This window comes from Ipomoea nil, unplaced genomic scaffold, assembly GCF_001879475.1.
Source record: "Ipomoea nil cultivar Tokyo-kokei standard unplaced genomic scaffold, Asagao_1.1 scaffold0382, whole genome shotgun sequence".
Lineage (NCBI taxonomy): Eukaryota > Viridiplantae > Streptophyta > Magnoliopsida > Solanales > Convolvulaceae > Ipomoea > Ipomoea nil.
The window spans coordinates 1,358,318-1,383,844 of NW_017616810.1; the positions used below are offsets into that span (position 1 = coordinate 1,358,318).

At 35.1% G+C, this 25,527-nt stretch overlaps 3 protein-coding genes across 5 annotated transcripts; 1 reads left to right on the forward strand and 2 right to left on the reverse strand.

Annotated features, from left to right (window-relative positions):
- Positions 1-450: 450 nt before the first annotated feature.
- On the reverse strand, positions 451-4,809 carry LOC109171939 (pentatricopeptide repeat-containing protein At5g48730, chloroplastic). Its single transcript, XM_019321048.1, has 4 exons — positions 4,590-4,809; positions 2,847-3,354; positions 1,637-2,043; positions 451-1,450 (listed from the first exon to the last, which is right to left on the reverse strand). Exons 2-4 carry the CDS (start codon positions 3,237-3,239, stop codon positions 736-738), a joined length of 1,515 nt encoding a protein of 504 aa, XP_019176593.1. The 5' UTR covers positions 3,240-3,354; positions 4,590-4,809; the 3' UTR covers positions 451-735.
- A 6,794-nt stretch (positions 4,810-11,603) lies between these two features.
- Positions 11,604-13,867, forward strand: LOC109171940 (probable E3 ubiquitin-protein ligase LOG2). 2 transcript variants are annotated; one of them, XM_019321049.1, is made up of 3 exons: positions 11,604-11,711; positions 11,854-11,953; positions 12,406-13,867. In XM_019321049.1, exon 3 carries the CDS (start codon positions 12,489-12,491, stop codon positions 13,413-13,415), a length of 927 nt encoding a protein of 308 aa, XP_019176594.1. In that variant the 5' UTR covers positions 11,604-11,711; positions 11,854-11,953; positions 12,406-12,488; the 3' UTR covers positions 13,416-13,867. The 2 variants fall into 2 exon arrangements, with proteins under 2 accessions (XP_019176594.1, XP_019176595.1); XM_019321050.1 differs by lacking the exon at positions 11,604-11,711 and having other exon boundaries at positions 11,732-11,953; positions 12,427-13,867.
- Positions 13,868-20,273: 6,406 nt separating this feature from the next.
- Positions 20,274-25,416, reverse strand: LOC109171941 (probable protein phosphatase 2C 59). 2 transcript variants are annotated; one of them, XM_019321051.1, is made up of 9 exons: positions 25,306-25,416; positions 24,858-25,094; positions 22,781-22,908; positions 22,018-22,116; positions 21,764-21,922; positions 21,332-21,418; positions 21,132-21,223; positions 20,877-20,951; positions 20,274-20,709 (listed from the first exon to the last, which is right to left on the reverse strand). In XM_019321051.1, the coding sequence occupies exons 2-9, from the start codon at positions 24,938-24,940 to the stop codon at positions 20,551-20,553; spliced, it is 882 nt and encodes a 293-aa protein (XP_019176596.1). In that variant the 5' UTR covers positions 24,941-25,094; positions 25,306-25,416; the 3' UTR covers positions 20,274-20,550. The 2 variants fall into 2 exon arrangements, with proteins under 2 accessions (XP_019176596.1, XP_019176597.1); XM_019321052.1 differs by having other exon boundaries at positions 24,858-25,098; positions 25,306-25,391.
- Between the last annotated feature and the right edge of the window lie 111 nt (positions 25,417-25,527).

Below are 25,527 nucleotides of genomic sequence, written 5' to 3' on the forward strand. Positions count from 1 at the left end.
AAGATAGTCGTTGCTTCCTGATGTAAAACACTTCGCAACTCCGAGCAATCGGTAAGAAGATTCACCGTTGTGACGTTTCTTTCCATTAGCCAAGATAGAGCCTCCTTACAAGCTAGAGCCTCTGTCATAAAAGGTGAGAAGCAGACCGGTAATTTTCCGTTCCTTGCCGCCATGAACGAGTCCTCCGAAGAGAGCAACACAATTTCATATGTGGCCTCTCCGGTAGCCTGCCTGAAACCGGCATCGACGTAGCATCACGGCCATGCATGCAACGTGTTCGCTGCTGCTGTTGCTGGCGTGGAGCGGTGATGCACCTGCCGGAACGAGTGCATGGCGGTGGCAAAAGCTATGGCCAATAACATTATAATATCGAGAAAAAAAAAAAAAAAAAAAAAAAAAAAAAAAAAAAAAAAAAAAAAAAACGAAATGCAAAAGCTATAATAACGAGAAAAAAAAAGAAAGGCCTCATTGTAATAGTGTTACATTTACATCACATAATTACACACATACATACGGTGTCAGTAAACTTCTCTACTTACCTGCTTCTCAAACACTAAAATGATCAATGTAAGAAAATGACATACAAAAATTGATAACACAATATACAGAATATTTTTGCCGGCTAAGGTCACAAGACGAAGTTTACCAGTGTACACCCTCGAGTAGTGACTGCAGGTTTTCTTCGTCATAGAAAAGAAACGGTAAATGAACAATATTACCAAGTGAAAAGCCTTCCTACACTTTGAACCTTTTCCTGCCCTGTTGACTCTTCTCCAATGAGGCAAGTAGATTCTCAAGCTCCTTAGCTTGACTACTCATTCCACCCATTGAATAAGCTTTAATCATGGTTCTGTATGTTACCTTATCAGGCTTACATCCTTTGCTCTCCATCATTTCTAGCACGCCTTTCATCTCGGCGAAGCACTCCATCATCCCGTATGCATCCACCAGGCAGTTGAAAAACACGGTGTCTAGTGTGATGTCTGAGTTATCGGCAAATCTCAAAATGCCTCGGAGTTTTTCAGCCTTCCCGGCTTGACCATATGCTCTGACTAGTGAACAAAGTGTGACGCGGTCTGGTTTGATCCTCTCTGACTGCATCAGCCGGAAGAGAAATTCCGTCTGTTTCAAGTCTCCGGCCCTCCCAAATGCATCGATTACGATGTTGTAGGTAACTATAGTCCATGAGAAATGGTATTTCTGCATGTATTGCATTACAGCGCTCATTTTCTCATAATTTCCGGTTTTCGCATAGGAATCTAGGAGGATGTTGAACGTCTTGATGCTGGGTTCAATTCCGGCACTCTGGAACTTCTCGTAGCACTTCTCCATCATTTCTATCTGCCCACTACCGCCAAATGCTCTCAGCGCGGAGTTCATGGTCCACACATCAGGACTGCAGTCTCTCCTCCGTAGCAATTCCACGAGTATGGATTCCATATCTGTGAACCTTTAGTAAATAAAAACCGTGTCAATTCCTAGCCCGCTAAATACAAAATACAGTCATCCTTATTCCAAAGAACAAACTATTCTTACAAGGCAGGACTATGTTAAGAAGTTCCAGGAATGAAATTAATGATAGGGCAAAATAAACGAGACAGGAAGTGATGCTATCGACAAAGTAAAGCATGCAAACCTTTTTGCTTTGCCATAAGAGTCAATGAGGGTATTATATGTAACTGTATTGGGCTTGATCCTCTGACGTTCCATTTCAGAAAGCAGATCACGTACTTTATCAAAGTCATAAACTTGCAAGCAGGATTTTATAAGGATAGTATATGTGAAGACATCAGGCTGACAATTAGGAGTGTTCTTCATCTGTTCAAGGAGTGAAAAAGCTTCGTCAAAAAGGCCACTGCGGCTATAGGCAGACAAGAGAGCAGTATAAGATTCTTGATTCGCAACACATCCTTCATCAATCATCATCTGAAACAATGATCGAGCTTTCTCAGGTTGCTTACATTTTCCAAGCATAACAATTAATTTGATATACAAACCGGCATTTGGCCTGTACCATAGCTGCTCACGAAGGAGTTCAAAGACCTGCACGTAGAAACAAAAATTATAATAAGCCAGGAACAAAACAGTCAGACAGCCACAGGACTATAACTCCTGATTGACCAAGAAAGCCTAAACCATGTAGACCTTGGTAGTCAAGCCAGGTTGGGTAAAAAGTGGCAATGTTCCTAAACTGATTTCTGGAGACGGGATATAAAACCTTATGCAGCCTAATTAATTTGATAGTATATAGAATAGATGTCACAACTCTTTCAAATAAAATATTTTAATGAGGAAACAGAAAAGAGTTCTCTATATTATACGTAGGTACTGGAAACAACCGAAACATAGAGAGCTATTTCTCCATTTGGGAATGTGCATGCACATACATATCTGCTTATGGCCAGCGCTATGTCTATGATAAAACCACTGCTTGAGTTCAACTGCTCAAAGGAAAAAACATATAAGCTACATTTGAATTGTTATCCATTTAGATAGATTCGGGTAACAATAATGGTCTTATCAAGAAGATTGAGCATATTTTATCCAAATTAAAGGAAGATAAACTGAGGGGACTGCCAGATAATGTTATCCCATTAAATGGCACTTCAAACACTAAAAAACAAGACTGTAAACAAAAAGTTTAAACTGAAGCTAAATTCAAAATCAGTTGAGGTTCAGAGGTTGGGCTGGTCACCTAGATGAATTCTAATTCATTTACAATTTACATCTATTGCTGGTTCAAGGGTAACTGTAAACTGTTGGTGAATAAAGTTTACAATTCTAAATTTCATATAAAATCTTTTGAATTGTGATGGGAGATGGTGAAGAATGAGTGAAGGACAGACCTTGAGGGCGGATTCCCAGCGCAAAGCAGTAATGCGTTCGTGAAGGGCTTCAAGAACCGTTCTGGGCAGGAGTTTCTTTGAGTTGCCCTTCTTCTTCTTCTCAATTACTGCTTTTGTGGCTTCCCTTCTCAGAATTATGGATATCGCTTTCTGTGAAGCTATCTTCCTGTTTATTTCCTCTTTCCTTTCTCTGGCCTCTTCATCCTTCATCTTGGTGATGTTGATTCTTCTTTGAGAAACTTCCGTGTCTAATGGATTTGCCTGATGCACTAATGGACTTCTACCAGGTACTGATGCGGGAACAGGTCCAGTTGAAAAGGTTACCAGGTGAGTTCTGGGTTGACAGGTGAACACTGATGGGAACGTGTTGGAGGGTCCCAAGAGGGATGCCATGCTTATGCAGTTGACAATTGTGAAGAGCTCAGAGGCCTGATTCCCACCTTAACAGCAAGAACTACTCATCTCCCATTTATACAAGTCTTAATTGAAATTCCTGATACCAATACAACTGCCAAGTAGAAAACAATCATTTAAATACAAGTACAATGAGATTAAATATGATATTCAGATTGCAAATGAGATCAAACATCCTATCTTTGTTGGGGGTAAAACAAATTAAAAGTGAATTATACAAACCACTTAAGAATATCTTTGCTAAATCATAAAAGGCCTTAAAGAAAGGCTCATACTCATTGCACTTTCAAAGTGCCTCCATGGAATCCTGTTCAAGCATGAAGTACACATGTGTACATATTCACGTAGCCCCGTAGGTGAATAGGGGATATCCCTTAAAATGATTCTTAATTTCAAAGCTTGTAGGCATGAGAGCACCATTACATTTTTCTATACTTGAGAAAGTGGTAATGTCATCATATCTACAAGTGGCATGACTCTAAACTTAGATTTCAAAAAAGAAAAAGAAAATGGTATACATTATTTATTATTCTATTTACCAGGAAAAAAAAAAAAAAAATCCAATAGAAGCTCTAAAGAAAACATTTTTGTAAAACTGGTGCTGGTGAAAGGTTACAACTTACAAGATCAACAGGAAGAACATAAGCAAAACTTCACACATTCAATCTACATTCTACAATCAAAGTGTTCAGTTGTTCACCCAAAAAATGCAATCTACAGAATTCTCACATTTCTGTATTTTTTTTTTTTGTTCTTTTTTTTTTTTTTCGTCTAGCACACATGCCATATCTATCAACAGAACAAAACAATGAAACTATCAAGGACAGGAAAGAAATCCAATGACAATGCGTTTCAGTATACACTACATTCCTTTAATTGCTCATAGATATGAGATATCTATGCTGTAGATAGTATATCAACCATTCAATCTACCTTCTACAATCAAATAGTTCATCCTTAAAATCGTATGCCAACTCAGGCAACAGAATGCAGACAGCAATACACAAATAACAATTACATTAACGTATTGGAAGCAGGAAGCACAAAAATCTCATTACAAACATCTCCGGCAAACACTATCAACTTCTTCGAATTCAAACCAGCACTAACCTAATAAATGATATCACCCCTCTAATCCAGGACCTTAGACGCGCAAACGCTCCCAGCGAGCCAAAAGGAAGAGTCCCCAATTTCACATTAAACCACCGAGAAAAAAAGAAAACCTTAAAGGGAAATTCGAAACACTGTGCCTTCATTCTAGTCTTCGCAGAAAAAACAAACCGGACAACAAATTCTATAGCCTCCTGAACTGAATCACTGAAATTATACCTGAATTTGAAATGTAAAGCGCAAATTGCAAGCTAGGGATAGAAATGGGTCGGCCCGGAAGACTCTCAGGATTATATCGTCGTTGATGGCGAAAGGAACCTCAATTTAAAGGCTCTTCGTGCTGGTTTGCCTCAGTTTCTCTTTGTGAACACTGCGTTTTCTTCTCTATCGAGTATCATCGACAATGGAAGCTCGTATACTGTTGCCATTAGGCTGTAAGATGGATATGCGGCCCACAATAGCAAGGGCCTATGTCATTTTATTGGGCCTATATTATAACACTATTTGGCCCATATACGGATAATCAGCCAATCATATTGTGGACTATGATCTACCAAATAATATTTTTATTATTTTTTTTTAAACAAATAATGTACTTTTAGTATATAAAAATGTACTTTTTATGGTTAATGCAGCATTATGCGCATCATCCACACAATAATTGTAATGTGAAATACTAGTTCATTTGAAATATACTAAAGGTTCATCACTTTTAATGTATTGAATGTTAACTTTTTAATTAGTACGCTAAAAATGAACCTGTATATTAAGGGTTCACCTATCATTAATTCTTTTTTTTTTTCATATAAATATATACTTTGTAATTAAAAAATAATAATATTCAAATTAGTCATTGAATATACACAAAAATATAATTATGGCATCGAACTAAAAAATTCTATTGACTCATTGAACATGCCAAATCCGTATATTTGAAATTAATTACAAACTCAAAATTGTTAAAATATTTTTTTAATTTAATTTTTAAACATTAGCCACTACGTGGACTTGGAGTATCGGTCACTTTTGGTCTAATAGTCTAATACACGAATTTAACTTGTTTAGGAAGTCAATTACATTTTTTTTTTAGTTTGATAACCCAGCTGCATTTTTATGTATAGTTTAACTCGAATAATTTGACATTTGTTTCTACTTTAAATAAAAAGTGACAGTTACATTTTTACAAAATAGTTATTTATTTATCATAATAATAATAATAGAAACAATGCCATTATATCTAGTTATACAGATATTGATAAAAACACAAAATATAACTTCACTAAATATAGTATAATATTTTTAGGACAACATTGAAAAGATAATAAAAATTTCAAGACATAGTATATATATATATATATATATATATATATATATATATATATATATTAAACTAACCATGATGTGTAATGTTTGGCTAAATCATTCGAGTGGGTGAAGAGGATGGGAAGTAAGTAGCCGTTTGCTTACCGAATTAGATATATTATGTGCTTGAATAAGTGCCAATGACATACAATTAATCTCTTTTGGATAAGAGCGGCTGAGTAGGTGTAATTGAATATGAATATTAGAATATAAAATTTAGTTGAGTCTCGATCAAGTTCATTCAATTTTTTTTTGAAAGATTATGATTCATGTATAAGTAAATTATTGTGTGGATCATGAATACAAAGTACATTTTTAATATATTAAAAGTACATTATTTTTTGTATTGTATATACATTTTAATACGAAGTAGTATATAAAATAATGTACTTTATGTAAACAAATAATGTGTTTTTAATATATTAAGAATGTATTTTTTATTTATGATTCACACAACTGTATGGATAATGTTCTATATAACAATGTTTAACGTGTATAAGGATGAGCTCTCTATATCACTTTTTTCTTTTATTTTTAGTATCTATTAATGCGTTAAACATTGTGATGGATTTAATTAAACCGGGGGTCCGACTTAACTAACCCGAATAAGAGTACGGATAATAAATGAATGATACGAATGATATAGTAAAGGCCGTGGGACTGTAGATTGTATTAAATGCCGTGGAATTGGCTATTACAATGATTCTTCAGTACAAAGTGTGTCCGTAAAGTAGATCGTGTCCTAACTGGACAAGGTGGGGGGTTTTTATACAACCCCCGCCCCTAACCGCCACCCCCTAAAGCGGGGGGTGGTTAGATCCGAGTTGACCGCGCCCGGTCTCGCGACCGGGCCGTGCTTGGGGGGCCAGGCCGAGCCCGTCATGGGCTCGGGCCGGGCCCATTTGGAGGTCGGCCCGGCCTCCTGGAGAGGCCGGCCCGGCCTCCGACGTGGCCCGTGCGGGGCCACGTGGCGAGGGGGGCGGGTACGCGGCGCCGCCCCGGGACCCGTTCTTGTCCGCGCCCCCGGGTCGGTGCGGGTCGATTCCTAATATATCCGTCACATTGATTGATTGATCCTGCAGAAAATGAGGACTCATAGTCATTTTTTTTTTTGTTTTGTTTTATTTGTTCACTTGATAAAATTGACATATAATCGAAGCATTACTCTCTAAAAATACACTTATAATCTTTCTATTCACCCAAATGTGGCCAATTATACCCCAAGGTGAATCTTGCAAGATGGATTTTAATATTCAAAAATGAATTTACAGTATACTACACATATATGAAATACAATTAACCTGCAAACAAGTTCATGAACCTATGCAAAATTGTTAAATTTAAAAAATAATTTTTTAGCATATTAAAAATGAACATGTAATAAGACAGTTATGGGTATAACATATAATAATTGTCCAAAACTGAGATAAAATTATCTGAAAAGGAGAGTCGAGGGGATATAGCATAATTCTCATATTAAAATGTCAAAAGTATTATTTTTGTTAACATTTTTCGGTCGAACTCGCCATACAAAATCTCCATGGTAATGTATGTGGCCCTAGCTCAAGAGTAAGTGTGGTTTTTTTTTTTAACTCCAAAAAAAAAATGGTAAAGTTTGTGCACCAATTTTGGAGTTTACAGCACCGTTTAATCACTACATTATCGTTGTCAAGATTTGAACTTTGATCTCTTCTCTCAAATACTGCATACTGAACCACTGAGTTAAGCACGTTCGGGCAATTGAAAATTTAACTTGAAGATAGATTAGTTTGATTTACCTCATCATGAATCTGGGGCGAACTCATAACGTCTAGCATATATATAGTGCGGTGATATTGAAAAACATGAATTATGAAAAAATAAAATAAAATTGCAATTGTTTCCCCCTATATTCTTTATCGAAAATTTAAATTGAACTCATTTTGTCCTCACACGATCCTTTGGGGAACATTATATACTTGGCAAGGAATTATTACAAAAGCATAAAGTCTAAACTGTTGATGCTGTTCTAGACAGATTTGTTAAATAAAGTTTTTAAGAAAAAAGTCCTTAATTATTGCCAACTCATCCTGTATTTGTAATTTTCCTTAAAGTACTTCTTTCATATAAAAAAAATTATCAAAAGTCAATAATTAAGAAAGATAAGAATAATTAAGCTCTAATTAACCAGGTTTCTCCATCTGTCAATTTGTCACAAAAACTTCCAGCAAATAAATAATGTTACCAAAAAAAAATAAAAAAATAGTGTTAAGTCACCTAATATGGTTGTTGCTTAGGTGGGTTCCCTCCATAGCATAAATATAACAAGTAGAAGACATAATGTTTGGAACAAGGTTGACCTACGTACCTAAATGCATCAAATTTAACCATATAATAGTTTAGTTTTTTGCCATAATTTTGTAGAGATGACCTTATTAATTACATATTTAAATCTCGATCAGTAAAAAATTATAGTTCTTATGATGCACCTTACATCGACGCAAATTGCATGTTTCTACTATGTCACAGCTATGTTGTTCGACTACAAAGCCTTTGGCGATGATTGTGTATTATAATATATTATATATATTATATATTTATCACTTTGAGTAGTAAAAAAAATAATGTACTTTTAAGACTTGATAAGGTTTAAGATTAATCTCAATTTTTTTAATTATTATTTAAATAATATAATAGTAATTGGAGAATAGAAAATGGGTTATGTGAAAAGAATCTCAAAAGCAGGGCGTAGATATTAGATTATAGTATAGCGTAGGATGAAGAAGAATGATTTCAATCACACCAATAAGTCATGCAATATCCAAAAATAGTTCCCTCTTGCAAATTAATTATGGATCAAATCAAATAGAAATATATATATATATATATATATATATATATATATATATATACAGACAGTCTAATAAGTCAATAAATCACGCTTACCAAACTATATGCATGTACAACTCGTCAATGAAATTAGGAATATTCATACTTTAGGGTTCCTCATTATTCATAACAAAAAATGAGTAGAAGAGGTAACTCGTAAAATGTGTTTAAATTTTAAAGTTTAAATTGATTTATAGATCTCCAAATATTTGTGCACTAATGCGCACAAGATCTATTTTGAATCCTGCTCCCTGGCTACAACTAATTAACTGCTAGCAAATCAAACTTTATGAACTTATTTTGGATTGGTTGATCAGTTGAGTTATATCCCGGGCGTTTGTTTTTCCCCTATAATTCATGTGAATGTAGCAATATAATTCACAATGAATTTGAATAAAAGTTTAATTATATTTTTAAAATGTGTTAATACTCAATTTAGTACTAAATGATTTTTTGTGCTTAAAAATGCAAGAAATGATTTTTAAAGTTTCTGGTTTATAATCTTTTGATGATCTGTTATGTATTTAGTCGGGTTAATTAATTGACCAAATTTTATGTTAAATTTTATATTGTATTTTTAATACATTTTAACATATTCATATTATATGTTTAACAATTATGTCAACTCTGATTGAGATGAAGTTCGAACCTAAGACCTTTCTTATAGAAATTAATGAATAAGTTAAGAATAATAATACTTAACGAAATATTCTGTTACTAAAGTTTATACTAACGGAATGCAAGGTTATTTAAGGGAAGAAAATAATATAATAGAATGTAAATAAGGAACATCATAAAAAAAATACTAAAATTAAAATAATATGAACCATTCATTTCAATAAATAATTACACCAACATTTTTTGATTCCCGTTAATGGCTTAATTTTATTGATTCTTATTAGATTTGTTGATTCAGAAAATATAACTTACATGGGTATAAATTGTTGTGCACCACACTACATTCACATGCCCAAGTGGTTCATTTTTTGTTATTTCCTAGTTGGACTGTTTGAAGGGGAGTAGAACTTGACCATTTATGTGCAGAATCTAAGACAGATAGTGTTGAATTAAAATTCTTCCAAATAGAGCAATTATGATGATGAGATTAAGAGATTGTAATCAAATCACACCCAATAACATGAATATACATGTGAACTACTACCATATATAAGTGCATATTTAATTCTCCCCAATTTATAAGTTCAAAAGTATAATCTGCTTAAAAGAGATGACTAAATGAGTAAAGTATAATTCTCAGAAGTTCATAAATTTATTTTTTCTTAACAACTTTTTCAATTAAGTCTATCATACAAGATCTTTCTAGTCTAGTTTATATTTTTTGTGTGATTTGCATAATATTACTCACAAGTAATAATTGCGGTCGTCATTAAAAAAATAAAATCCAAACTTTCCTCCAATTAATACAAATGTAAACTTTTGTTCTTTATATCCATGGGCATTATGTCATCTTAATTTTGTTGTGAATGAAAGATTCTTTCGGTCCATTCCTCTCGAGAGCATATTTTGTTCCCATTGAAAGAGCTAATTTGTTCTTTTTAACACAAGTCCATACTCATTTCCAAGAAGATTCTTATTAAATAATCGGAGGTGTTCTAAATTTTGAAGTTTATTTAAAGGTGATTTAGATATTAAAAATAGATTATTAGGAGTATGTATCGAAAAAATATTACCGTCGTGTGGTACGACGACAACGCCAAGCATATCTGATCGGAATCAGTCTATGGTAATCGTACTTTCCGACCAGATAACACAATTTATTACACATTGTATCACATCTATCGCTTTGCTCATAACTTACATACAATTTCTGGTCCGCTTTGACCCGAAACTTAACTAAGATGATCGATTTGAGAGCTCCGCCTCTGCATCAACGATTAATGGCAGCAGTGTGGGTGTTCGAATGCACAAGGATGCTGGAAAGTTGTGTTTGGATCACTTGTGTGCACAAAAACTCTATGATCTGACCTGTGAGCTGATTAACGACTTACGATTTACCTCTACAATGATTCTAGAGGCGAAGACATATGGGTTTAAGGTTAGTCCATCAAAACTGGGATTACTTAATTTTATTTATTTTTTAATAGAAAAACTCTACTGAGATTTAGAAATTCAATGAACCGTTTGCCTAAATATAGGCTAATTACAAGTAAAAACACGCAAATAATAATGCTAAATATGCACTTGAATTCTGGTTCTAGAGACACCATATATTCAAACAGTAACTTTAACAAAATAAATTACTTTTATTAAAATTCATTTTAAAAATCTAACTGTCTTGTAATAATACTTTTATTTTTTTCTTATTATATGTTAATTGAATAATTGAGTATTAGTTCTAATAGTTAACCCGCCTTTTTTTCCCTCATTTATTTATTTTTAAAATTTTCCTTATAGTCAACAATATATAACAAGTACAATTATTTTCCTATCCTTTAAATAGTGTATTTATTATGTGTCAAGACACGTTACCGTGCTCAAACCCTATTACATATATACATATATATTATATTTATTTTTACTTTTTTTTTTTAATTGTAGGTATGACATCATTGATATGTACCAATTTAACCTAATAAAATAGAATTCATAATCATTTTATTTCTCATCTTTCTTATCAAAATTAAACATATGAACAAAGAAATACTCTATAGAAGCTAAGATGTTGTGGTCTAATGACACCAAGGTTACACTCTCATATAGAGGTTATGGATTCGAGCTCCTGTGGAGGTGGTAGTGTCATGTTAAAATATTTAAATTTCAAAACTGTAATTATTTTTTACATACAAATTTAAAGAATTTATTTCACCATTTTTCATTTCTAACTAAATAATTCGGAGTTTATTTCACTTGTGATTTTTATAAAAACTTTAATGGGAGACAGGCATTTTTATTTTTATTTTATATCTTTTTAAAAAATCAGGTTAATGGAGTTAGAATTCAAAAAATTTCACATGTAAGCCATATAGGCTGCTAATACAATCAAAGGAGAAAAGGATAAGCCGATAAGCACCGGAAATAATAATAAGAAGAAAACAGAAAAACGGTGTCTGTTTGAGGATTGAAGAAGAGAGAGAAGAGTGAGACAAAAAGGTAGAACACTACACGAGCTTTTTCTCTCTTATAATCGTCCCTTTCCTCAGTGCTCAACGCTGCTTTCTCTTATTTTTGAGATGATGAGAATGAGAATTTGCTTTTCTTCATTTTTAATTTCTTCTCTATACTTTTTGAACAGGAAAAAGTTCGTAGTGATTTCATATCATTGATCTGATGAGCCGTGAGCGAGATTTGATGGCTCAACCGTGAAGCGAATCCTATGCCTAGCCTCTTCGCCTGTACTTTGCTCTCTAACTTTGCTTCCTTTAATTTGTTTTCTCTCCGCATTTAATTTCTAGATTTTTTTTAAGATTTCAATTCCGTTTGAATTTCCGCATTTAATTTCTAGATTATTTTTTTTTTTTTGGTTCAATTCCTTTTGAATTTGGCGTCGTTTTTGAAATTTGAGTTTTGTATTTTAGATCTCTCCGATGCTGTTGTTGTTTCGGCTTGATTGTTCGATTTCTCTGTTGAATTTCTCGCGATTTTTTTTTTTTTTAATTTTCGGTTTTGTATATTCTCTCTGATTGTGAGAACTCACTCACCGGAACTGTCACGGTTACGGAAATCGAAGCTTCTGATCCTGAAATTCCGGGGAAAAAGTTTACGTTCCCGAGAACATTTTGTTCGTCGTTTTTATTTACTGTTATTTTAAAATTGTGAATCCGTGTCTCTGCAATGATTCATACAGGTTTTTCTTCGCGTTTTGTAGGATGGTTTGATTTTGAAGGTCGTTGTGGTGATTTTTGGATTAGTTTGGGGGTACATTAGTGAATGGAGACCGCCGGCGGTGGTGGAGTTAGCCGGAGAAGGATGCTGACGGCAGACCGGAAGTTTGATTCTCCGAACCTTCGAGATTTTCTGAGAGTGAAAGAGGTGAGCAACAGCAATGGAGACAGTAACAATATGGCGGGCCTGACGCTAGGCGATGTGTTGTGTAGAGAGCCAAGATCGACTACGGCGGAGCTGCCGCACCGGACTCTCCTCGATATCATACGGGACGAGCCGTTCGTAAGCAAGGAAAATCGGAAGACCTGGAAACACTTTACGGAGAAGCTCCGTCTCAAGCTCCCTGGTTCCGCCTGCACCTCCACCGGCCCCGCCGACGATACACCCCTCCAGCAGATTGAAAATCGGACGACGGATGCGTCGCGTTCCGCGCGGTTTTCTGCCGCGAATAGTGCTTCGGAGGCGGAGCCTCCGAGCCCCCGATTGATTCAGCCGGAATTGACGACATCCTCAGAACCGCCGCGTAGAGAGTCGGATTCTGCTACTTTGATCGTACTACTGCAAAGGAGCTCTAGCCGCGCCGTGGATAGAGGGAGCTCGAGATTCCAGGAGGCGGAAGCCAACGGTGAAAGCAGAGAAGCTTCCGGCGGTGAGTTAGAACCCGAAGCCAGGGTGGACCAACCTGCAAGACTGTCATTAATGGCGTTGCTGGCGGAGACTGACCGGGAAATGGGCATCGACGGCGCCGCTTACGTGCTAGGTGAAGAAGAAACGGAAGACGAGACCGCCGCCGGCGACGGCGGAAAGTTCATCCTAGACAACTGCTGCGTGTGCATGGTCAGACACAAGGGTGCGGCATTTATACCTTGTGGACACACATTCTGCAGGCTGTGCTCCAGGGAGCTCTGGGTTCAAAGGGGAAGTTGTCCTCTCTGCAACAATTCAATATCAGAAATTCTTGACATTTTCTGATCAATTCATCAATTCTCCACAACCCCAGGTTTAAAAATTCACTCCAAATTACCTGCGCAGTAATTTTCCTCTTATCTTTCACTACTCATTTTCGTTACAGTAAAAAATTGGATTGAATCATCAATTTTTTTTTTTCCCTGTTTTCTGTGGATTATTTTTAGCCGATCAATGAGAATTCAGTTTAGCTTTAAAAAAAATTTGATAGCAATAAATGGGGTCTTGAATGCGGATGAATTTCCGTCTGGGAAGTCGAGCTGGTTTCGGGTTGTCTGTTGGCACATTACCGGAAAAAGGACTTGACTGTGGTGGGGCCGGGGAAGAGACAAATTATATTGTCCTTCATAAATTTCTAATTTTATTGAACTGATTAATTTTGTATGGAAAATTTGTCAAATAAATACAGACAAACAAATACTGTAATTGAGCCGTTTAAATACCTAAAATTAGGTATTGGCGCACTAATAAATGGTTAGCTATCTGTAAAAGAGATCCAGATCTGGACTTATGTGTGTGTCTTTTGTACTTTTTGTTGCAACTTTAAGAGGTTTGACTGAAAATTTTTCAGTCAGGGGCTTATTTGTTTTGTTTTGTTTTTTTTTTTTTTTAAATTTTATTTTGTATATAGTTTATTTAGATTATAAAATTTGTTATATATTTAAAAGAAGTCCAATATGGTTTCCAATTAATCCTATTAATTTTGTACTGGGGAAAAAGAGAAGGAGCATAGAATCTGATAGCGTGCTTCTCTACAAAGTGGTTCAGTTGAAGCTGAATTTTGTTTGCAAGGAAAATAGCATATGTGTTGGGCATTAGTACTTGGAATGCTTTTTGATGAATATAATGTCAAATGTTGCCGTCCTGTCTCTATTATCAGTAACGCAGGAAGGGCAACACATGTTTGGCCAGCTCTGTCATGGTCTATCTGTAGTTTTGCTCTGACCTCCTCTGAAGTCTGAACAAGAAGCAAAGAAATCCAAGAGAGCCGTTGAGCTGCTTGGGTTAAATAAAGGACTATGAAATAGTTAAAGCAAGTATAAGTATACTTTATTGACAAAAGCCGGAATTCTCTTGCCCTTACTGGTAAGGGAGTTTGGTTGGAAGGATAGAATTAAGAAGGAAAAGAAGTGTAATTCTATGAAAAATGCTCTTACGGGGTGTTTGGTTAGAATGATGGAATTAGGAGGGAAAAGAATTATAATTTGAAAAATGAATATGGTGGGAATTCAATTTTTATTGTTTGGTAGACAGAAATTGAATTATTGAGAATTGAAAAGGAAGAAGTGGATATAGTCTAAAATACCCTTGTATGATGGGTAAACTCGTAATTTACTGTGGAATTTCAATTTCACAAAGGGTAAATCACGGTGACTCAACTGTCTATTAGGTGAAATGACCAATACTTGATGTCTACAAAAAGTCCAAAAATGTAACTCTTACATTACGTCAGGATTTGATTATGTATACTCACAAATTTATAATATACCACATAAGAATCAAATGAGTTGCCCGTAGATGTAGCAAGTATATTTATACTTGCAATTAGAAAAAAAAAAAATTAAAGTTGAGATTCAACAATGCTACAACAGTCTTCTCTTATTATTCATTTCTTTATATAATATTATACTTCTAAGTTGAAATATTCGGCGGCCTTACAAATTAATACACGTGGGTCTCAATCCCCGACTTGTCTATCTTTTAGAATAGGAAGTGCTCATGGTCGGAATACCTGGTCACACCCTCAAGGTCGGGATCGAGCTGCCATTCAGTAGCGAGTTCACATATCTTATCAGGTTGGATCAGGTCAAGAATTGCTCATCGCGTCTCTAAGAATACAACTGTTTACGTGAGCGATAGGGTGTCCGGGGCATATTTCCCATCAAATGTAATCTAACATGATCGAGAGTAATATGAAATTCTTTAAACCAAACACCTCTAAGGACTAAGGGTGCCTCCTAAGGATAGCGGATACTAGACATGCGCGTGCATTCAGATTGTCACCAACTTGCCTTTTCCATATTTTTCTTCCTTTCTCTCTTTGGGAAGCTAACAAAAACTCAAAATAAAAGATCAACAGTTGCTGTTTGCTCTAAGATGTAAATTTAGAAAAAGAAAATAAGATTATTATTTGAGATTTAATGTTTGGATTCTCATATCTAGTCTATGCTAGAAATCAAAGTACAGTGAAAGTTGTTGAGACATTAATTACAAAAAAAGTTCAAACAAAAGACAAGGGGGGTGGGGGTCCATTATAAAATTAAAGTAGGCATGGGTTCCTGTGAAATGCAGACTTGTGTGTCCTGAGGACAAGAATGGGACTCCTTCAAAATTCATTATCCACGACGTGTCGGTCAAAATGTAATGCTACTCTACTCTCCTAATTTAATATCATACATTAATACTTATACCAAAGATTTGTACGGTACGGCATGTAATAATGATTATTTTATGCTTCATGATATTACACTCTCTTAATTCTCTTTAGGTCACTAAAAGCATCCTCATTAATGCATTTTGGATAAATTTTTGAGGAGATCAAGATAGAGAGGAAAAATTTAGAGCATCCGGCAAGCAGCTGATTTTTTTGTGGTTCCCGCGACACAAAGAAAGTGGAGAAGACAATGTACTACTATGCGTTTCGCGCACATACGGCGCCCAGCGGGTGCGTCCTCTGCTTGTTTGTTTGTTTTTTTGTTTCTTTTTTATTTTTTGTGTCAGACCAATTTTTTCCCATCTTTTTCCTTCTCTCTCCCTCATCCCTCTCCTAATTGGCACCTCAATAACCACACAGAAAAAAAAAAAACAAAAACAAAACAAAACAAACTACTCCTATTGAGGTTGCTCTATCAAATTAAGAGCAAACCGTAACTTCACTGACACATGAAATGATATATTCTTGGATTATACAAATTATTATATAAATAGTAATGCTTGGATGGGTAGCTTAGTTAGTTCATGTGTGGTAGATTGTGAGCAAAGACACATAATTGAGCCTTGACAGTTGCACTGTTAGAGTTTCATGCAATATGGTAGGCTTCTTGTGAGCACCGGACACCAGATTATTGAGTCACCCACTATCTTGTCAAGCCATTGTGGAAGTCTGAGGTAAGAAAATTTTACCTTTTGTAGACAAGGAAATAATATATGAACTTTTAAGGAGTAAAACTCTAATTAAATGTCATAATTTTATTGAGAAAAAAAAATGAGTAATAAAAACTAAGGGTCATTTTTTTTTTTTTTGGATAAATCATAAGACGCTACGTAAGTATAGAATAAAAAATAGAATAGAAACTGAGAACAGTCCACGCAATAATGACTGTAGTCAAGTTTAAACCTGGAGATTAAAGTAAAAGAACATCTTGAGTGGTTAAAATTAAAAGTAAAAATAAAAAGTATTATTATTATTTGCCAAAGTTATCGTTATATTCGTAACGGGTAGGGTAATATGCAGGTATGATGATGAAAGGTGCGATGCTTCGCTGGCCATTAATAAAATAAAACATAAGACAACTGACAACTTTATAATGTTAATATATATAATATGTGATCTAGTAAAGTAACATTTGTACTACGAATAAAATAATAGGAATTGATCTGATGAACAAACAGCTGTTTACACCTTATGATCAAGGGGACGTTAGGTTCATATGTTTGCAGTATGAAATCATGCTTTACTACATTGTCAATAATATATCTCCCTCTTTTTTTTTTTTTTTTTTTTGGGTATAACCAGCTTAAAAATCTGTAGTCATTATCCGAAAGTATGTATGGGTAAATTTCATTTTTGTATAATTAATAACCCACAAATTAAGTAAAGATATAGCTTTGTGTGACAAGCTGGACAAAGGAGTACGTATTAGTAATAATCAAACTTGTAACTTTAGGTACGAGAATAATGCTCCACTCACTTGGTCATTCATTTCAGGGCTCTTTCATTGTACTATAAACAACCTAAACATGTTTTTTTTTTTTTTTTTTTTTGGATGATGAGGGGAACACGCATGGTGTGCACTAGGTAAACTCGCCTTGTGACCTCTAGCTGCAAAGGACCACAAGGAGGTATATCAGCTTAGATTATTCCGAATTGACCGGGTCAAACCAAAAAGATCATTAAGTTACTTCCATGGGAAGTCGAACTTGAAACTTTATAGTTATCAAGTCAATAGTCCGATCAATTTGACAACGGTTGCGGGAGGATGGATGAGAAGTTTAGTTACGGACCGGGCGATATTTTTTTTTTTTTAGGAGGCACGAGGAGAGAGTTTGTGTTAAGTTGGTGCTTTAAATGATATTTGTAGAGAACTCTCAAAAGTTGAAAATGGATGGGGCAAGGGAGGTTATGAGCAGTTTGGCTTGTGTTGGAGGAGTGATGTGTGATTCACAGGGTAATTAGGACAAATTATTCATTGGATTATGGTCAATATTTAAAGTACACAACTAATAAATGTTATTTTTAAGTTATATATTATAGGTAATATATACTAAAAATGAACTATAATACATTAAAAATAATCATTCAGTATACTAAAATAAATTTATATATCTATAGTCGTCATTGCAATACAGACTATGATGCACAATATAATGATTAGGTCATTGGCTGGTGGGTTCACATATACGGAGTAATTTATTAACTAAATAATGGGGTATGGGGTGTTGAAGAAATGTGTGTATAGAATTGAATTTTAAGACAATGGTTAATGTTATACCAAACAAAAGGATTAGGGAAAGGGGAATCCCCCACCCAACAAAAAGATTAAAGAGTTTATTAAAAATGTATTAGAGAACTTTCTCACCCATTAAGGAACATAACAAATATATTAATAGGGAAGCATTGATCTGGTTGAAGGAAAAATGCATCACAAAAGTTCATATTGAAACTGATGCGTTGCAGGTTGCATGTCCAACAACTTAGTGAGAATGATGGTGTTTCTTCTTTTAACCTCTTAATTTTAGATATTAAAAATATGCTAGGTTCTTTGTCACATGTAACTATCTTTTATGTTAAACGTACTGTGAACATGGTTGCTCATCTGTTAGCTAGGGAAGCATGTTCTATGACAGTATGTAAGGAATGGACGATTGATCCTCCTTTTATTGCCAACGATCTGTATCATGATTTGAGTTAATGAAATTGCTACATTACAAAAAAAAAAAAAAAAAAATGATTCACTACATGGCATTTGTGGAGAGTTGTTTAAATTTGAATGTGGATGGGGCATTGGGGCAAGGAACATGGTGAGGAGCAGTTTGGGCAGTGGTAGACTTCATGTTATGTTATAGTTGGGGTTCACAAATATTTTCTTTTTAACTAAATAATGGGGCATGGCGCAAATTATGCTGTGCAACCGAATGCACCATGCACATGGTGCTTACGATGCAAAACGACATCGTTTTGGTTAAAAAAACGCGCGTCCTACTTAAAAAAAGAAATCAAGTTCGATTTCCGGCAATAGCATTTTTATATATCCATAAATTCTTAACTATATATCCACAAATTCATAACTATATATCCACAGTGAATGAATGAACTAAATATCCACAATGAATGAACTAAATATCCATAAATTCATAACTATATATCCAGAAATTCATAACTATATATCCACAGTGAATGAATGAAGTAAATATCTACAATGAATGAACTAAATATCCACAATGAATGAACTAAATATCCATAAATTCATAACTATATATCCATAAATTCATAACTATATATCCACAATAATGCTATTGCCGAGAATTGAACCTGATTTTTTTTTTTAAATAGGATCCGCGTTTTTAGTCAAAACGACGTCGTTTTGCATCGTATGCACCATGCGCATGGTACATTCGGTTGTACAGCATAACTATTGTTGGCATCGGGTCTTAACCTATGTGAGAAGAGAAGGTTGAGAAATGCAAGTAATGATTAAATTTTAAGGCAATGGTTAAAGTGCTACAAAATAAAAGGATTAGAGTAAAGAGAACTTCTCCAACAAAACTATAGGGGGATTAGCTAAACTCGAAATAATTTTGGGACAAATTCCAATTCCCATCCAGATTGGGTTGGGTTGGTGCTACAACCCATTTTTCAAAAATAGGCCAGCCTAGATTATCAAATGCACAACACTTTCACCAATCCTTATATCATATATATCATACTTCACACTGCATTATGAATCCTGATTTATGTGTATGTATTTTATGTTGTGACTTTTTGTGTCTTGATAAAATTTTGTACCTTAAGAGTGAATTATGTACCTGGAACAAATTAGTAATTGCATCTTTCTATGTCTTGTGTTGTAAAATTCTATGTCTATAAACACAAATTATGTACCTCATCTTTTCAATCCAACTGGGTCCATAATACTATGTTATGTGTCTTGTGTTGTAATTTTTTGTAAATACTATATCTCCATTGTTTCAATTCAGAGTCCATAATGTTATATGGACCCTAATCATTATATAAATTGTCCACTTTCACATACTCCTATTTTGTTTCCTATCCCTTGTCCCTATGACCTATGTATGTATAAAGGAGTAACCGACCAATTATGCTGAAAAGCACACAAAACACTAATGCAAATCTTGTCTCCTTGGTGTTAAATCCCCGACACAAAATACCCCAAATCCTCATCCATGTGGTGGGACGCCATGCTTCTATTATCCCCCTCCCTATACATTAGAATTAGATTGGGAACACCAGACATGAGACAACCTTAACACATACCAACCTTCCTATCCCAATCCCATTCCCAAAAATCCTAACAAATAATACAAATAACAAACAGTGACTCCACCAGCAAGGCTTGTTTTACACTAATAACACATGCAAAAGGAGCAATTCCTCTTGCACACTAAGTACACAGTTTCCAGACATTGGTCAAGTTTCCCATTCTATTCATATTCAAATGAAATGACAGTTAAATTTAGAACAAATAATAAATCACGGACGCTACTCATATATATATATAGGTAGGTTCACTCACTCGTTTAACTTCTTGATAAGCTGGCTGCAAGTCAGACATGTTCCCTGTCTAAGGTCGTCTCTCTATTAAATAACACCCAGAAGTCTGTTTTTTTTTACTTCTTCTATATTTACTTACAATCCTATTCATATTATCGGCAATTAGTCCTTGCGGAAAGATAGCACTCCTCAACCAGAGCCACTGTGAGAGGCATCCCCTTCGTTAGCCAGAAAACGCACTATGATAATGGTGATGTTGTCTGCGCTGCCTCTTTGATAAGCTTCTTGCATTAGTCTCTTTGCTGCTTCCTCAGGTTCCGGGATGGGCTTGACCATCGACACAGCTTCCTGACAATTTTTGAATACCAATCAGATCATCCAACATGGGGTAGGTATGTAAGAGAGAGAAAAGAAATGAAAACATTAAAAAGACTTGTTTCATGAACATTCGTGCGTAGAATGAACTATATAAATATATTGTTCAGATTAACTACTACTAAAAAAGAATTGCAAACCTCATTTGTCACTACATCCCACAGCCCGTCACTTGCAAGGATAAGGAACTCAAGTGAACTGTCAACCTTTTCCTCCTGCAATTTTGATACAAGCTCTCTTATAAAAATACAGTAAGAATGGTGGTAACTCAGGACTACCAAGAAACTAAGAACTTGTGTATAAATACTTTCCATAAATATTATTATACGAGTATAAAATTTCATGAATTAACACTCCACATTAGATATGAATTACAAAAAGGTTCACAATGATACCTTGATTTCTGGATCTGCGACAACATACTGCTTCAAAAGCCTATCACCAAATGCTCGGGAAACAGCAAGCACACCTCCAACTCTCCAGGTACCTGTCCACAGCATTTTAAGAAAACAAAACCATAATTTTCAACCTCAAGAATAGAATATCTTGATAAGCGAACCATCACATAGAAGGATAGTTCATGAGACGGACAAACCTGCCCACATGACAAAACCTCCAGCATCTTCAATACGTTGTCGCTCATCCTTCTGGTCTGGCTTGTGATCCCGAGAAACAGCAATAGCTGCAAGCAATAAAAGCATGTTTGATGAGGGCTCTTCCCCATTGAAGCATTATACTAAAATAATTTCTACCTCAATCCAACAATAATGGAATTTTACAATATTTTTACAGCTGAGGGGAAGCTCAATACGCATTTAATGCACAAAGAAATATGTATAAAAATGAAGACTAATGTGCACTTCTAGCCTTCTAGGTTCAAGCTAATGTAAATCACAAGTCCTTATTATGGTTAAAAAATAAGTATTGAAGTACACAGTATAGAGCTTGTTAGAGCACAAGGCAAGAGTTAAACTCAACATTTCACCAAAACGATTGGGTGAGAGGTGAAGGAGTTTTCAAGTCTCACCAGTCCCACCACGGCAAACAACAACTCTTGAATCCCCAACATTTGCAACCAGTAAACGATCACCAACAAGAATAGCAGTAGACGCTGTTGATCCAGCATCTTTATTCTGAGTATTTTCTGATTTCAGAAATTCAGAGTCTGTATGGCTATATGCATCAGCTGCAGAAGCAAAAAAAGAATGAAAAAGGATGTACATGAGTAATGTGTAATGACATCAAGGAAGCCGATATATTGGTATTTTATGAGCAGCATACCTATTGCTGATTTGGTGTCAGAAATAAAAGTTGGATGCCTGATCAAATTGCTGAAAAGGTTTTGCTTAACATACTCTGCAGCTCGAGCACCTCCATGACCTAATTAAGAGGAAATGCAAACAGAACACTAAGTTAAAAGCATATAATTATTTAAGGTTGAATATAACAAATCACTTTTTGCTTGGAGTGGGGTGAAATTGGAACTTAGTTATACAATGTCATCAAGAGGACATGTGCATCACAATTGTTACTAGTAGGCACATGAACAAAAAAATAACTGCAACAAACATAAAAATGTGTAAATAATACTAACAGAACATGTACATTTTTATATACTCTCGCCACTATTTCCAATTAGTTGACAACAAAAGTACATACTCTTCTCTTGTAGCATAGTATACAGTTCCTCAAGCATTCAGCAACTACTCAATATCATATTTCTTGTTAGTTGTTACTGTTGATCCTATAGTTCGTTTACCAGCATTGTATCTCTATGCCATTACCTAATCTGCTAATCATCAGACTCCTGACTGCAAAATGTGTCACAGTTTAAGGAACTAATGGCACTCTATCCCCCAACCCAAAAACGCAAGACAGAAAACCCAAACAATTTCCATGATAATAATAAAAATGTTAAAAGTTCAAAAGTTTTTACACATTATAGAGAATCATACAGAATACTGAAATCCATTTTTATTCCAGCACTTTTAGGGATAATTTTACATTAAAAGAAGAGCGAGAAGAGGTCAATAAAGAAAAATACCATCAAAAACTCCAAAGAGACCAACAACCTCTCCATCTACACCATCAATCCTTGTCTCGAAGAAATCCTCCATTGATGACCTTTTTCCTGGGCAGCTTGCATATCCATAGCTAAATTTTCCATTCTGACTGTTCTTAGTTGTCAGGTAAAGTGCATATTAGTACAGTTTATCTTATTAAAAAAAATCCTAATCCACAGTTGAATTTTAGAATTGACGATGTTCATGATTTCATGGAAGATATCACAAATTCACAAGTATGGAGATCAGACAGCATATAATACTAAAATATTCTCAAGACACAAACAAAGCAGCATGGTTGACTGAACAGGATTATAGTTTTGCCTAAAGAGAGGATGTTGTGAAAGTGAAAGAATAAAAATTTCCTTAATGATTTCAAACCAAAATAGTTTTGCTGCAGTGTTTTCAATATTCCAATAAGTATTTACACTTTTACATGCAAAGTGCTTGACAATTTGGATCAAGCATACAAGAAAGCGACAAAAGGGAGATTAGGAAATTTTTCCAATTTATAGCCCTGCATTGAAGTTCATGCAGGGCTAACATGACAAAATTGTCTTTTCACTTACCATGTGTTACGTATACAAAATCATTTGGCTTCCCCACAAGCAAAAATGAAAGCCTTTTGGCATTCTTGAGAAAAAAAAATGACACATTTTTTGGTGTTCGCAAGGGAAGGGAAAAAAAGACACTTTTTTGGCCATCGCAAGAAAAATGACATGTTTTCCACACTCCAAGCAAAAAATGACATGTTTTTGGCACTTACAAGCAAAAATTACACATTTTCAACACTTGCAAGCAAAAGTGACACGTTTTCGGCTTTCCCAAACAAAAGTGACACATTTTTTGCTTTTGCAATCAAAAGTGACACGTTTTTTGCTTTCGCAATCAAAAGTGACACGTTTATGCATTTCGCAAGCAAAAGTGATACGTTTATGGCTGTCGGCAAGCAAAAGTAACACGTTTATGACTTTTGCAAGCAAAAGTGGCACGTTTATGGCCTTCGCAATCAAAAGTGGCACATTTATGGCTTTCGCAAGCAAAAGTGGCACATTTATGGCTTTCGCAAGCAAAAGTGGCACATTTATGGCTTTCGCAAGCGAACGTGGCACGTTTATGGCTTTCGCAAGCGAACGTGGCACGTTTATGGCTTTCGCAAGCGAACGTGGCACGTTTATGGCTTTCGCAAGCGAACGTGGCACGTTTATGGCTTTCGCAAGCAAAAGTGGCATATTTATGGCTTTCGCAAGCAAAAGTGACACGTTTATGGCTTTCGCAAGCAAAAGTGACATGTTTATGGCTTTCACAAGCAAAAATGAGACATTCTTGGCTTCCGCAATTATAAATGATGCATTTTGCACATGAAGTCATACTATTCCTTTTCCTCATTACAATAATTTTCAATGCAACGCGACAAATATTCATCACTGCAGGTAGGATCATCACTTGTTTTTAACAAATATGTAACGTGGCAAGCACTAATATGGCAGACACAAATATACCTTCATCCGGTGTCAGAAATTTGTTTCTAACACATGATGTTGGACATTCAATTGCAAATGGATTTCTTTCTTTATGCATGTTTCCTAATTGAAACAGTTCTAAGAGAACAATCAACAAAAAGATTTACTTCATCATCATGCTTCCAAAGCATCTCCAAAATTGCAGTCCTCTTCTCTTTGACAAGTATTCTCTAGAATACAATTGACCAGGATGTTTTTTTGCTACTCAAGCCTAGCTTCTCCCCTTCTCCCATTTATTTAAAAACATACATGATTTTAACATTATCTTCACTCTTAACATTCCATATCAAATTTAAAGACAACCAATATGATAGAAGTGTACGATTTCAGCCACAACAACATACAGGGCAGCTTCATGCCCAACTGCCTAGAGTTGAATATGTCAAACATACATTAAGACCTACAGCAAGAGGACAAAATGAGGCATATTTCACAAGAAACATATACTAATTCATGAAATCATTTCCCATATTCCAGAAAGAACACAAAAATAACACAAAATACGGACAAGGATATGAGAGCAACGGCAGATCACCTGAGACCGCCACCGCTGACCGGCGCATCGTCGGCAAGGTTTGGTTTGGAAGACGATGTCAGGACTGAATTCAGATAACCCATGATACCAACACTTTGATCTGGACCTCCTTCTAATCACGTTATCCTTTCTTAAAAATAAAAAAATAATAAAAAATAAAACAACAAATCTTAATCGTTCTTCTGCTCCTTTACAACTGTCACCGTTAGATTCATCTCCAATCACTACAAATCAACCCTGTCTTCAAAAAAAAAAAAAAAAAAACAGAGCAGAACAATCACGAGTCAAGCCGTAAAAATCAAAACAAAACCACCAAAAGCAATCACAAAAACGAAACACTTAGATCTATCTAAACAGAATTGGAGAACAATCGCGACGGAAAATCAACACTCGAGATCACGATTGAATCGTGTAAAAATGGTAGAATGAGGAGAGAGAGAGAAAGTACCTGGAGGAGAGAGAAATAGTTTGAAGAAGAGAAATCATGAAGAAAACGACGGGAGGGATTATATTGAAGACAGGTAGAGAGAGAGAGAGAGGTAAAAAGAGGGAAAAATGAAAATAAATAAATAAATAATAAATAAATAAATAATCAACTAAAAAAAAAAGGACTGGAGGAGAAGGGTGTCTCTTTGTGTTTGTTCATTGTTGGGTGGCAACTGGCATCCAT